The sequence below is a fragment of the Sciurus carolinensis genome, chromosome 15 (genome assembly GCF_902686445.1).
Source record: "Sciurus carolinensis chromosome 15, mSciCar1.2, whole genome shotgun sequence".
Taxonomy (NCBI): domain Eukaryota; kingdom Metazoa; phylum Chordata; class Mammalia; order Rodentia; family Sciuridae; genus Sciurus; species Sciurus carolinensis.
In genome coordinates, this window is record NC_062227.1 from 9,207,336 (window position 1) to 9,221,197 (window position 13,862).

At 44.8% G+C, this 13,862-nt stretch overlaps 1 protein-coding gene across 1 annotated transcript in view; it reads left to right on the forward strand.

Moving 5' to 3' along the window:
- The window catches only part of Fam120a (family with sequence similarity 120A), a 101,386-nt gene that overhangs the window by 70,656 nt on the left and 16,868 nt on the right, over nucleotides 1-13,862 (forward strand). The window contains 1 exon segment of the mRNA XM_047526475.1: nucleotides 8,528-8,777. Within this exon segment, the coding sequence (XP_047382431.1) occupies nucleotides 8,528-8,777 (250 nt within the window).

Here is a 13,862-nt window from a genome sequence, read left to right on the forward strand (position 1 = left end):
TGTGTAGAGTGCACAGGGAGTGGGTGTTGCTGGGACCCAGGCAGGGCCTCGGCCTTGGGGGTGCTTGCCTGCTCTTACCCCTGCTCCAAGCCGGCCAGCCCCTGCTGGGGTCAGAGGACATGAGAATGAGCCATCAGAGGAAGGAAAGACCAGGATGGGTCTGGGGGGACTCAGGCAGGCACGTAAGACCTCAGGTAAAGGAAGAAGGGGACATGGGTGAAAGCAAAAGGATGGGGACTACTCCAGGCATCTTCCCTTGAGAGCTGGGTGTGTCTGGTCCCTCCCTTTCCCCACCTCCTCTCTACCTCTGTTTCCTCCCTCTCTTCACCTCCTCCTCCTTGATAAGAAGGGAAATTAATTAGTTTGGTCATTATTGTGGTATTTGATCAGTAGGAAGGATTTAGTAGGGGAGAGATAAAGTGAATGTGTCAGAGAGAACAGGAAACAGAGTTATGGATAAAGACTCAATGGTGGAGGGAGAAGGAGAGGGAGGCGTCCCTATGTTGGGACTTCCATTCGTGGTGAGGGTATCTCAGACCTACTTTGGAGAAGGGAGCCAATTGGCAGCGTGCAAAAGGTTGAGACCCAGCTGGGGTTACACCAGCAATGTGGAGGAGTGAGGACTGCCACCTCCAGGTGCAATTCCGAGTTCCTCAAATAGTACATGAGAATGCAAAAATGGTTTTTAAAACATGTCCATTATTATTGGAGTGTCTAGCAGGTTATTTATAAAAGGGTGAATAATTGATATAGGGACATGGCTGTGGTTTAATGGAGGTGAAGATCTGAAATTTGGTATATTAGAAAATTAAAATTCACGTGTCAGAGAGTACATAATTACCGTGAGGTGCTTCTGAGGGTTGGTGTTGAACAAATCAGTCTTTTCTGCTCGGGTGATTTGGGGACTCTGGTTTTGACTCTTCTGTAGAGATGAGGGAGCCAGGGAAGGTTTGGTGGGAGCCATGCTTTTTAGAAAGGTGAGTTGGAAGGTAGCACACGGTCAGAACTGAAGCAGATGGGGTCATTCATCATTCAGGTGCCTTTGCTTAGGCTGAGTTCGTTAAAGCCCTTGGAATGTAAGTTTTGGGAAAAATGTATTACTGATTGCTGTTACAAATAAAAATTTGCTTCTGAGTGGAAAAGATATGTAAACTTGACCTCTGAGTTTCAGTGTGAGAGACCATAGTACTGTGAGGGCAATGGGTGAGATTTTTATGAGCAGCTTAGGAATCTCAGTCTTCATGGGGAGCTGATAAAAACAGGACTTCCTTCATCCATTACATACATTCATGAGGGGAAAATAAACCTATAAAAAGGATTTTATGTCGGTAATACATCCCCACCCATGATCACCCTAATTGGACCCCAGCTCTCCACTGGGAGATTTTCATCCTGAGACTCTCTTACATGAGTGTTATGTTTGAATGCTGTCAACTTGCTCAGAGCAAGCCTGTGTGACAGCCTTGTGAGTGGCATCTCCTAATGCTAACTGGTGCTGTGCACTAAAACGCCCGCCTCAACCTGCCCATTAGATTGCAGCTGAATAATCGGTGCACAGACCATCAGTTTAGTCTTCATTGCTCAAAATATCTATTAATTGATCACACATTTTACTAGTATTAGGGAGAATGCTGCCGCTTCTTGATGCTTCAAGTGAGAGGAGAAGGTTTGATCATGCTCCAGTGAAACCAAACTAAAAAGGTTTCCCAGGGATTCCAGGGATTCTTGGTTGACTGATGAAGTGATGTTTGTATTTCCACCTGTTGACACTTACGGTCTAACCTAGGGTCACTCCTGGACCACACGCAGACTTTACCATATCACTGGCTCATGGAAGAATAGCCGTAAGCTACAGAGGGTGGGTCCCTGTGGAGGATCATTCTTTCTATGAACTCCAGAAGGAGACTGCTGCACAGACAGCTGGCGCAGCTGTGTCTGAGGCAGTGGTCTGTGATTGGTGCTGTGCAGGTGTATGTTCCTGTTCATGGTCACCAAGAAGAAGAGAATTTTTCAAGAGGACTTTATTATCCAAGGGCATATTGAAGTCTTAAAAGGTTGTTTCAAATTATTTAACTCTCATTCAATGTAAGGCATGAGTTCATTTAGAACCTGGTCTTGATTAAGTCATGTGATCAAAGCGTTCAGTTTTCATGTGACTTAGCCTAGCTATCATTTAAGTTATTACATGGTGGAAATAGGATGTTAGGCCCTTTAAAAATTCCAGCCTTTGAAAATCTAACTGGATTACATACTGGTGTTTTATTTTCCAACCCCTAGGTTTTATCATTTTGCTTTCTTGAAATTCATCAACTCTTTGCTTACTGTGGCAGTGTGCCCCATGCAGCACTAACCCCACCCAGGTCAGGACCAGGAGCGTCTGCTGTTGGGGAACCCGAAGCCCAGGGGCCTATTTCTATTGCTGCTGGAGACAGGGCCAGGCTCTGAAGCCAGATCCTTGACTCTCGATCCTTGGCTTCACCATGGAAATGCAGAGACTCTGGCAAGTTTCCTGGACCCACTCGGGGGGCCGGTGGTTCTGTGCACTTCCTCTTCCTCCTGACCTTCCTCCTCAGAGCTCTGGCTGCCCCAGTGGCTTTTCTGCTCAGGTGCCCTGGGCCACCCCAAGTCTGTGGTTCTCCCCAAGGGTCAGGGGAGGGGATGATGAGATGCAGGGCCTAAGTTTTTAAAAAGATATAGTGCATTGTGGAGTCTCGGTTACAAAAAGAGTGAAAAACTCAGGATGTAAAGCTCAGTGATTAACTTTTTTTTTTTTTTTTTTTAATTTAACATCATCCCATCAATAATAAATTAGCCATTGTTTACTCACTTTGCATTTCTCATAACAAGTCTTTGTCAGTGCCTCCAAACTAAGTAAGTAAAAGAATCAGGCTTATAAAATAGGTGAAAGTAAGTTATATACTCATGATAAATTTATGAAACCTAGGGAGCAGTTTTCTAAGACTGAATGCTATTTTATAAAGGAGTTCCCTGTATAGGTTGAGTGTATCCTTTATTTAAAATACAGACCAGAAGTGTTTCATATTTCAGGGTTTTTCAGATTTTTGGAATATTTGCATAAACTTTGCTGGTTGAACATCTTTAATCCCAAAACTCAAAATCTGAAATGCCCCATGATCTGCAACTTTCGGGGGTTGGGGGCTTCTGGGGGGTCCAATCAAGGTCCTACAGCATTATAGCATGCTTACATGCTTTGCCACTGAGCTACATCCAAACCCAAATTTTGTGACTACGTTGAAACTCAAAAAGTTTTGAATTTCAAAGCATTTTGAATTTCAGATTTTCAGATTAGAAATGTTTAGTCTGTATTTATTTGTGAGTATGTGTGTGTATTGCTGCGGATTGAACTGAGGGCCTCCTGTATGCTAGACAAGCATCCACTGAGCTACACCCCAAGTCCTGTATTTATTCTTATACTTTTCACACTATCAAGAAAAAACGTTATTTGTTTTTCCTAGTCCTGTTTGCTTTAGAAATTTTTTTTTATGCTAACCACTAGGACTGCCAATTAAAGTAAGTCTGCCATTGTAGATTATATCATGAAACAGAGTAACTGAGCAATATTAGGTATGCTGACTTAGTGTGTACAGTATTTTTCTCAAAACCTTTGAATTGATCCAGCACAAGATATGGTTGCTTAGGATCATCACCACCACCAGAGTCTGATGTTACTCTTTTGGATTAGTATTTATTCCATAAGGCCTTGAACTTTTGAGTTGTTTTTTACTTTTTAAAAATCTGATACTGGTGATTAAGCCTTAGGCTGCTTTACCCCTGAGCTATGTCCCCCGCTTTTATTTTTTTTTTATTTTGAGACCGGGTCTCACTAAATTGCTGAGACTGCCCTCAAACTTGCAGTCCTCCTCTCCCAGCCTTCCAGGTTGTTGGGATTACAGGAGCGCACCACTGTGCCTGGCTTTCAACTTCTCATAGAACAGGAAACACATGTGCAGAGAATGAGGATTATGAACAAGTTAGCTATGTATGTGCAATATCAAGTCTACTGTATGCCTGCACCCTACTGATGAGCATGGTATTTCTGTGGACAGTGGGCTGACCCAACCTCAAATAGCAAAGTTTTAAGGAAAGCATTCTCAACCTTTCACCTTTGAGATTTATGGAGGTGCGCCAGCCTGAGTGGATAGAGAACCTTGGGGCTCCCCTGTGGCCCACAGGCTGGTGCTGCTTGGAAAGGAGCAGGCAGCTTTCCTCTTAGAAGGAGAGACCAGCTTCATTGTATCCAACTTTCTCTTCTGCCCTGAGGTGAAGGAGCTCATAACTATCCTAGGAATGCTCAGTAGCACAACAGCAGTGCCTCTTGAAACATAGGCACACATGCCCAGCAGGCTAGCCCTCCAGATCGTGGAAGTCACTCTTCTTACCGTTTCTTTTCCTCCCGTACGTGCGTACACACTGCAGCTACCTCTTCCTGAGCCCTGGGCAAGTATTGATCATCAGTGGTGGTGCCCTGGCACTGAGCTTAGGGACATACCACATAACTTGCCTTATAGGCAGCCACTGTCAGTCTGTGGGAATCAGCATACAAAGAACCATATTTTTTATTCCTAAGCTGGGATAAATTCCCCAAGTCAACATTCTAACAGATTTCCAAGGCAGTCGGTTGTCATTTCAAGTATGGTGCTAGGAAAAGATGATTAAAGTCTGATGGGAAATGTTGTTGTTTTGGAGTTTTTTGTTTTTTGTTTTTAACAGCTCAAGTATGATGGAGTTTTATGACTGAAATTGCAGTTTAAAGGGGTCCTTTCTGTAAAGAAAATGCATTCTAAATTTGGTCTCTAGTCACCTAGAAAGCTGATGTCCTAGAGTTGTTTTGCTAGTGTGGAAGTTGGGTTTAGGATAAGGTTAGGAGGATGATCTCATACTCTGTTTTGGGGCTGCAACTGTACCTCAATGGTTGAGCACTTGCCTTAGCTTGCCTGAGGCCCTGAGTTCCATCCCAGCACCACCAAAAAAAAAAAAAAAATGTTTTTTCCTGAAACTGAATTTTCTTATCAGTAGAAAAGACAAAAGAAATATTTGTTGATGGTGACACCCAAGATTTATTTGTAGATCTTCGGCTAGATGAGCAGACCTCTGGGATTCGTAGTCTTCTATTTTGAAAAGGTAGTATGTGCATGTTTTCCTGCAATACTCCCTGTACAGAATCATCTATACCACCATGCTTTTCCTGAAGCCCAATCTGTGCCCATCCAAGATGTTCTGGTGGTTCATTTCCCTGGCACCCTTCTAGGAACTCCTATGTGTCCAGAGGATTTTCCAAAAATGATAAGAATTCAGCCTCCTTACTATTAACTGACTGCTGTGAGGGAGAGCAGAGAGCTGGGGCACCTTGCTTTCTGGGCAGCAGTGATTCTCGGAGAGCAGTGGGCACAGCCAGCACACTTAGCCCAACTGCCACCCTTTAGCTGCCCACTGCAGAAACTTGCCACGCAGACAGAGCCCAGACTTTTTCTTTGACTCCCAGCACCCTTGAGGCTACTGTAGTCAACCTGAAAATTGGACATCCCTTGGAATTCTTTTATCTGTAAGCACTATTTTTAAGTTAATTTGTTGTAAGTAATATATACAATGTTGGCTGATCTCACAGTTTCCCTTTGTGGTGAGAATTACTAGGTGCTATTTACGTTTAATCATCCAGATTGTGTTGCACTGCAAGGTTGTAGCCCCTTTTTTAATCCCTGCAACCAGGCTAGATCCAAGAACCCAAGAAGGCCCTCCCTCAGGCTCACGCACATGCAGGTCACTGCCTCATCTGTGCTGCCCTAGCCCTGGCCCTGCCTGGACACAGAAGTGGCCCACTGAGTACTTGTTAAATAGTTTGCCAAAGGCTCCACAGCTGAGCTGTTGAGTGGCAGTAAACTCAGATGGTCTCCAAATTATTAGACTGTTTAAAAAGAGCTGAGCATCTTATAAGATAAAGCAAGTCCAGAGCAGCTTTGCATTTGGAGCAAGATTTGTGTTCATCGCCCCTATTTCCTCTGGTATAGACGTGTTTCTAAAGTGGATGTGAACTGTGCTTGTGAATATTGCAGAATGGCAACAGAAATGCTTAGTGCTGTGAGAGAGGGCAAGACTGTCACCTGGCACCCTCTGTGGCCCGCTGGAGTCTGGAGGGATAGCATCTGAGGCACAGTGTCAGGTGAGGCCAACTCACCTGGGAGGAGAGCTGCCAGACCCTGAGCCTGGCGGGTGTTTCTAAGGGCATCAGGCGCAAGTACCTCCCATCCCACCAAAAAGGAAATCAACATAATAAAATAAAATGATTGCTAATTATGATTAAAGAGAGGGGAGAACGTGGCTGATAAAAGGGAAAGAAATGTTGAAGAGAAAGATAGATTTAATAAGAATGCCTCTTTTGAGAAAGTCCAGGGGCTCCTAACGTTTACATTGTGTTTTTCGATTCATTAGAACCCATGGTAGTATGCATGTGTCTGGTGTGTGGACTGGTGTGATGTGTGTGTTTGTGGAGAAGTGAGGGGTACGTATGGAGGGGTGTGTGGGTGTGTGCGTGTATGCACGCTCCTGTGGAGATGTGATGGAAACAGTGCTTTGGTCACCAGCTCTTTCCGAAGCTCCTTGCTCTGCTTTCTCCTCTTGGCCCACACTTCCTGTGGGTTGGGTGCGGGAGGGAGCCAGGGAGGAGTGGGCTCCCAGGATGGCTGCTCATATGACGATGATCCTGTATGTTCTAACACTGCTGCTGGGGATGCTTCTGGAAGCTGAGCTGTGCTGGAGCTCAGTGGGAACTAGGTGGGAGGGGGCACCTTAGATTGTGCGTCTAAGGACAGGTTCTGCTTGATGGAGATTTTATTGGTTTTCTATCTGACACCTAAAAATATTAAATAAAAGCAAATAAGTGTATGTTTATGTATGCATTATCTGTGTTTTTGAGTTGATGGACTTTCACATATTTTTGAGTGTTTTAAATATCCCTTTAACATAAACACAAAGATAGCAAAATGTCGATGGAAGGAATTTGCCTAATGACAGCAGTAACACTTTTGTTAAAGGTAACTTTTCAGTGACTGCCCTGACTTGTACCCCTGATGGTCCCAGTGGGCTTCATGTTCAGAGGCACAGTCTGGAGCCCTTCCCCAAGGCATGTCCTTCCCCAAGACATGTTCCTGTGTGTGACACTGTTACCTGGCTTGTCGAATATTGAAATGTGTTTATTATTTTCTGTTGCTGATAAACTGTACATCCAAGTATCTAACTCCTGACAGTTTTCATCACATTTTAAGAGATTGCTGTATTGCCTGATTATATTTACACTCCAAGTGGAACTGGAGACCATCCAGTTATTCGTGTAACTCTGTCGCATTTCTGGAGTTTTCAGAACCTTTCACCTGCCTTAAACATTACTTTAGAAAAAATGAACCCAGGGGGATTAATGTTATTTGGATAGAAATAATGTGCTGAAGATCAAATTAGAATTCACGATACCATCCTGGTTTCTGCCCCAGCTGCTGGCCTTGTGGGCTGTGCCGTGGAGTATGATAGCCAGCAATGGTACCTTGGACTCTCATGTTGAGCACCTCACTGGGCACAGGACCATGTAGGTCCCTGCTCTGGTTCTGGTGTTTACTGAACTAAAGTGAGCCACTTGTTACTTCTGAAATGCACACCTAAACTTTACCATCCGATTGTCACCTCAGTGCAGGTGATGAGGAGTTTTAACTTGCCACTCACTGGCGGCATGGACGTCTTCATTGTATCTGCATCCTCATAGTTTTCCCCCTTAATTTACTTGGAAATGATTTGGGAAAATGTGCATGTTTCTGTGTTTGTAAGAATTAACACTGTGGATTAGAGGTCATTGTTTTGTATTATATGAACTTAGAACTTCTTGCCTTTTTTCCAAGTGAAATGTTAGAGATTCTGGTACTGTCTTGAGTCTTGCTGGATATAATCATTGTGCTGACCTCATCCAGGATTCAGAACTTGGAAAATTTTTTCTACTTGTGTCTTCCTGGCCACTCTTTAGAGTCTACTGTTTATTCAAGAAGGAAGTCCTTAAGTGAAGTGGTTACCAAATGCAAATTACTTTTCAAATCCAGTTTGTGAAAGTATTTGTGTAGAAAAAATTAGCTATCTTGGTTTCCATGTTAACACAACCAGATAATCTCATACTTCTGTGAATTTTATCTATTGGTATTACTATAACTTATAGTAGATTTAAACTATTGGCACATTTTGTTTAACATCCTTGGCTTATACACTAGGTGTATGGGAAAATCAAGTCGTGATTTACATGTGGCCTAACTACAAATCTGAACGAGCCATTAATCACAGTAGAGGACCCAAAGTACTTGAGCATGAGGGCTCTGTGCTTGGTAGTTTGCTAAGGAGAGGATGCCTCAGTTACCTGCAAGGCCATATCTCCAGGTTTGTGGTTAGAGCAGGTTGTTTTTGTGCAGGCTGAAGGTTGGTAAGTCATGTGCCTCAATGATCTTCTCTGTCTTTTTTTTTTTTTTTTTTTTACCTGTAGTCTCACCAGTGATCATTAAGGAATGGGCAGCTTACAAGGGGAAGTCTCCTCAAACCCCGGAACTAGTGGAAGCCCTGGCCTTCCGGGAGTGGACCTGCCCCAATTTGAAGAGGCTCTGGCTGGGCAAGGCGGTAGAGGACAAGAACCGCAGGATGAGGGCCTTCCTGGCCTGCATGAGGTCCGACACCCCAGCCATGCTCAACCCTGCCAACGTGCCCACTCACCTCATGGTGCTCTGCTGTGTCCTACGGTACGTGCTGGGCCATGGGCAGAGGGTGGACCCAGGGGCCAGGGGAGGGGGCAGGGCAATCAGTGTCCGACCTTCTGGGAAGGATGGAAAGTTCACTCCGTAGGAATTGCGTTGTGTGTTGAGACTTGTCCTGGTACCATATTTATATATGTTCTAGGAATATAATGCAGTTAAGGCAACATATGTTTTAACTTATACTATAGAGAATATTTATAAAATAGGTATGTTTGGCAAACATGCATGGCCTATAAATACATAATGACTTTAGACATAGTTTATTCTTTAAATGTTGACGATTTTGAAGACTGGAAGGGGAATGTATTTGGAATTCTGCTGGGAAAGTTTCTCTTTTTCCCCTTCATTTATTTAGTCATTTATTTAATTGGTATGGGCGCAAGTGTGCTCTGTAGGTCATAATCACATTTTGGGGTTTCCTGGTACTCATTGTCACACTGCCCTGGCTCTGGCCTTGGGAGCACTGTTGGCTTGGCCCTGGGTGGGGCACATGCCATCCTTCGGTTTGGGGCTCTTCCTTGCTTTCCTGCCTGGCAGGATGGTTCTGGCGTGCCTTGCATTTCCCTGTTGCAGTACCAACTAGTTGTCTGCAGGGAACCTGGCTCCCAGTCAGGAGCGGTTGGGGGAGGCGGTTGTGCTCCTGGGGCACTTCTGCTGGGGCCTGCAGCACATAGGAATGGTTGAACATGAGTTTTTAAGTTTATCTGAATTGGGATGCACACTGAATGTTTAGTAGGTTCTCAGAATTTAGTTGGATGGATGGATGGATGGATGGATTGATTGATTGGTGGTACTGGGGATTGAATTCAGGGACAATCAACCACTGAGCAACATCCCCAGCCCGTTTTTATATTTTATTTAGAGACAGAGTCTTGGTGAGTTGCTTGGGGCCTCGCTAAGTTGATGAAGCTGGCTTTGAATTTTCTCCTGCCTCAGCCTCCCAAGCTGCTGGGTTTATAGGTGTACACCACCTCACCCAGCTAGATTTTTTTTTTTTTTTTTAAATCATTTCAGAGTAGAGAGAAGTTGCAAGTACGATACAAAAAGTTGTTTTGTTTTTTGTTTTAAATTTAATCCACAGTCAGTTGTGGTGGGGCACGCCTATAATCCCGGCAGCTTGGGAGGCCAAGGCAGGAGGATCATGAGTTCAAAGCCAGCCTCATCAACTTATCAAGGCCCTAAGCAACTCAGTGAGACTCTGTCTTTAAATAAAATACAAAAATGGGCTAGGGATGGGCTCAGTGGTTAACCCCCTGGGTTTAATCCCTAGTACCAAAAAAAATAAAAATAAAATAAAATAAATCCACATACGTTAGTGTGGTTTTCTAATAAGATTATTTTCCTGTAGGACCACCACATAGCCACCAAGTGAATCCATGTGAATCCTTTAGTTCATTCCATCTTAGGCCCATTTCTCTTGTCCCAAGAGTGTCCTCCATGACAAGGGATCCACTGCAGGTCCTGTGTGCTTTCGGGGGGGTGGTATCCCCTTGGGGGTGCCAGTTTCCGTCTGCCTGGTTGGGCAGTACTCAAGTGCAGAAGGCTTGGCAGGGCATCTGCAGCTTCTCCCCGCATGTCCCACGGGGAGGTGCTCTGATCTCAGGAAATGTTCCCTTCTTTTTGGCTGTCCACATGTTTGTGTCGGTATGGACTGGCCTCCTGGGGCCTTTGGCCCGTGGTACAAGTGTTTATTTTGACACATGTCCCCATGACCTCCACAGTCTCTAACTGCCCGTCATTCTCTCGTCACCTCTTTCTCTCTGCATGTGCTCTCCTTCCTCCCTGCCTCCTTGCCTTAGCTCCAGGAGCCCCGCTTCCTGAAGCTGCCCTGGATCCCTCCAAGTGAATGGGATTGAGAAACCAGACTCCAGCCAGTGACTCCTGATGCCCCAGCCCTCCTGGTTCATGCCTGTGTGTTCTTTTTCTCATGGAAAACAGTGCATTCACCTTGGTCCCTCTGACCTGGCACAGAGTAGTGTCCTGTCCTTGTGTGTGTAACCTGTGGCCCTGACAGTGAGACTTGGGACTGGCCCTCCTGGCTCCCTGCTTGTTCATGTTCCCTGTGTGGTGTCAGTCCCTTTCAGAGGCCATCTTGTCCTCTAGTGGCATTTCATGCAGGTCCTGCTGGCCCTCTGTGCCCCACCTACTTGGCCCACACCACCTCTGTGGCTTTAGGAAGGCAGAGACAGAGCTTTATTTCTTTACTCTTTCTTTCTTTCTTTCTTTCTTTCTTTCTTTCTTTCTTTCTTTCTTTCTTTCTTTTTTTTTCTTTTTGTTCTAATTGTTATATATGTTTTCTATTCTTATTTCCTGAAGTTTCTTAAATTTATAACAAACTTCAAGGCCAATATCTTGTTGAAGATGACTTAGTGAAATAGAGGCTATCAGCTTAGAGCATAGTGTGTTGCTGGTTAACTTTCTTTGACTAGGTTGTTTTGTTTTATTTTTTTAAGAGTCTTCTGGTTTCCCGTTCTGGGAAGTTCAACTCAGAACTTTACATTAGTGAAAAATTTAAGATGAAGACTTTGGGTACTCTGAGATCAAGTCAGCAATTGACTGTTCACTGTCCACCTGACCCAAGGAGTACACCAGACCCCAAGTGGGGTACAGTGTGCAGGTGCTACTGGACATTCCTGGCCAAGAGTGGGTGGAGCTTGGCTTCTGTGCCCTGCCTATGTTTTGACGGCGGCAAGTCCCAGCGTGTGCTCCTTGGCATTGCAGCCTAGGCTACCATTGCCCTTGTGTCTTGCCTGTTCGTTCCCCCAGCCTCTCATTTGGCTAGTACCACACGGAGGCTCACTCGGTGCCTGCTCTCACCATTGCACTGGGATCTGCCAGCTGCAATGTGAACCCTTCCTTAGCGGAAGCTATCTCCTCTTCTTCTCGACGCTGTTCCCAGGAGGCGACCTGGGCAAGGCTGGTTGAATGGGAGAGGCGGTGCTCCAGTAAAAGCTGATTTACAAATGTGGGTGGCCAGCCTGCAGCTGTAGCTTTTCAACTGCTGTGTAAACTGTTCTTCATTTAGGTTTGACAGGTATTTCTTCATAATTTGATTCAGCCTGCACATTTGGGCAGAACACCCCAGAAGGGTGTGGCAGTCTTCTCATTGCTCCCAAAGGCAGTTTTTGTATTTGCTGCTGCTGTACTCTTGATCCTGTGGTAAAGATGGTTGACTTCTGTGCTAGATGTTACATTGTGGCAACAGTTGAGGTACATAAAGGAAAAGTGTCCTTCAGTCTCTAGAGTCCTCAGCAGCAGAGGAGATGGAAGGGAGCCAGAGCTGAAGTTGCCATGGCATGAGTGTGAAGGCAAAAGGTGTTTTGATTTTGTTTGTTATTTGTGGTGCCAAGGATCAAACTCATACCTCATGCATGGTAGGCAAGCGCTCAGTCACTGAGCCACATCCCAGCCCATGGGATGTTTCTTGGCGAAACATGGAGAAAATCAGTCCGGCCCTTCTTCAAAAGTGGAGAGAGCAGACATCCAACAGATTGATACTAACTGGGCAACTCCTGGAAGGGCTTTGGTCAGCCTGAGATATCAGGGAAGGCAGGCCTGAGGCACCAGAGTGGCCCTCAAGCCACTATATGTGCTTGGAGATGCTGCAGATCTTTCCAGCTGTGCTCCCTCAAACGTAGTGCAGGCCATGCTGTCCCCAGGGATGCATCAGGGGCCACTTCTCTGCTCTTGGAGCTCTGGCTTCCCACAGCTTTTCTCTTTGAAAAGGGCTATAGAATTCTCCCGAACAGTCTAGACTGCCCTTATCTTTCCATGGTAAGAAAGTAGAGACAACAAAGTTAAATAGCTTTCCCAAGGTCCTATTGCTGATAAGCTCTTCATGTAACATATTTACACTCTGCTCAGTTGCATGGAAAAGAACATCCAGAGAATCTTTCCAGAATATTCCGTAGGTAGATTTGGCAGTGTAGAAGCCATCTAAAGGCATTCTAAATGTGTAGCCTAAATAAATGAAGTACAAGTGACCTGCTGTGACTGCTGCCTGTGGTTTTCACCAGGAACCTGCGTTCATGTCTGCGTTCTGGTAACATGCACCTGATGGTCCTGTGGTGCAGAGAGCCAAATGAGGAAGCAGACCTTCTGCCCTGCAGGTGTGTCCGTGCAGCTGTGCTAGTGCTCTAGTGCTCGGAGTCTCCCTGTCAGAAAAACAGGAAGGATCTGGAGAAAACCAGCCTGTGCTGGAGCTGGTTTAGTGCTCTGAGGAATTAGTGCCTGAGGGTCAGTTTCAGGTTGGCTTTGGGAAGGTGGAGGGAGGTGATGGCTGCATGACACTGTGAATGTACCTAATGCCACTGAAATGGACACTTGACACCTGGGAAAAAGTGTACATTTAAGCTGTGTATTCTACCACAGTTTAAAAAACAAAACAAAAAAGTTAAAAGAACATAAACATGATCCTGAAAGCAAAGCACATTGTATATTGAACATAACCTCCTCCAGAGTGATTTTTTTTCAGACGACCGTGAGGACTTTCTATATATTCACAGTTTTTGTTGTTTTGTTGCTGTTGATTTGTTTTATTTTGCAGTACAGAGTACAGGGGATGCAACACAGGACCTCTTACATGGTAGGCAGTGCCTTATCACTGAGCTGGCTCTTTCTTGCATCAAGCCCTGATTAAAACTCAACTCAGAAGAACCATTGTATTTAAGACCTGTGGTGCTCAAATGGAAGAATGTGTATTTCTTCATTGCAAATGTTGACAGTTTAAATAAAACTTTTATGTCACTGTTTTATTAAAATATGATAGAAACATTTACTATTTGTTCACCTTGAAATTGCATTTTCCGGAGCTGGGTGTGGTGGTGCATGCCTGTAATCCTAGCCACTCAGGAGACTGAAACAGGAGGACCATAAGTTCAAGACTAGCCTCAGCAATTTAGCAAGGCCCTAAGCAACTTAGTGAGACCTTGTCTCAAAAAAAAAAAAAAAAGTGTGTGTTGGTGTGAGCGGGCAGCTGGCATGTGGCTCAGCGGTTAAGTGCTCCTGGTTCAATGCATGGTACTAAGAGAGAGAGAGAGAGAGAAAAATTGCATTTCCCTACTTTTGCCA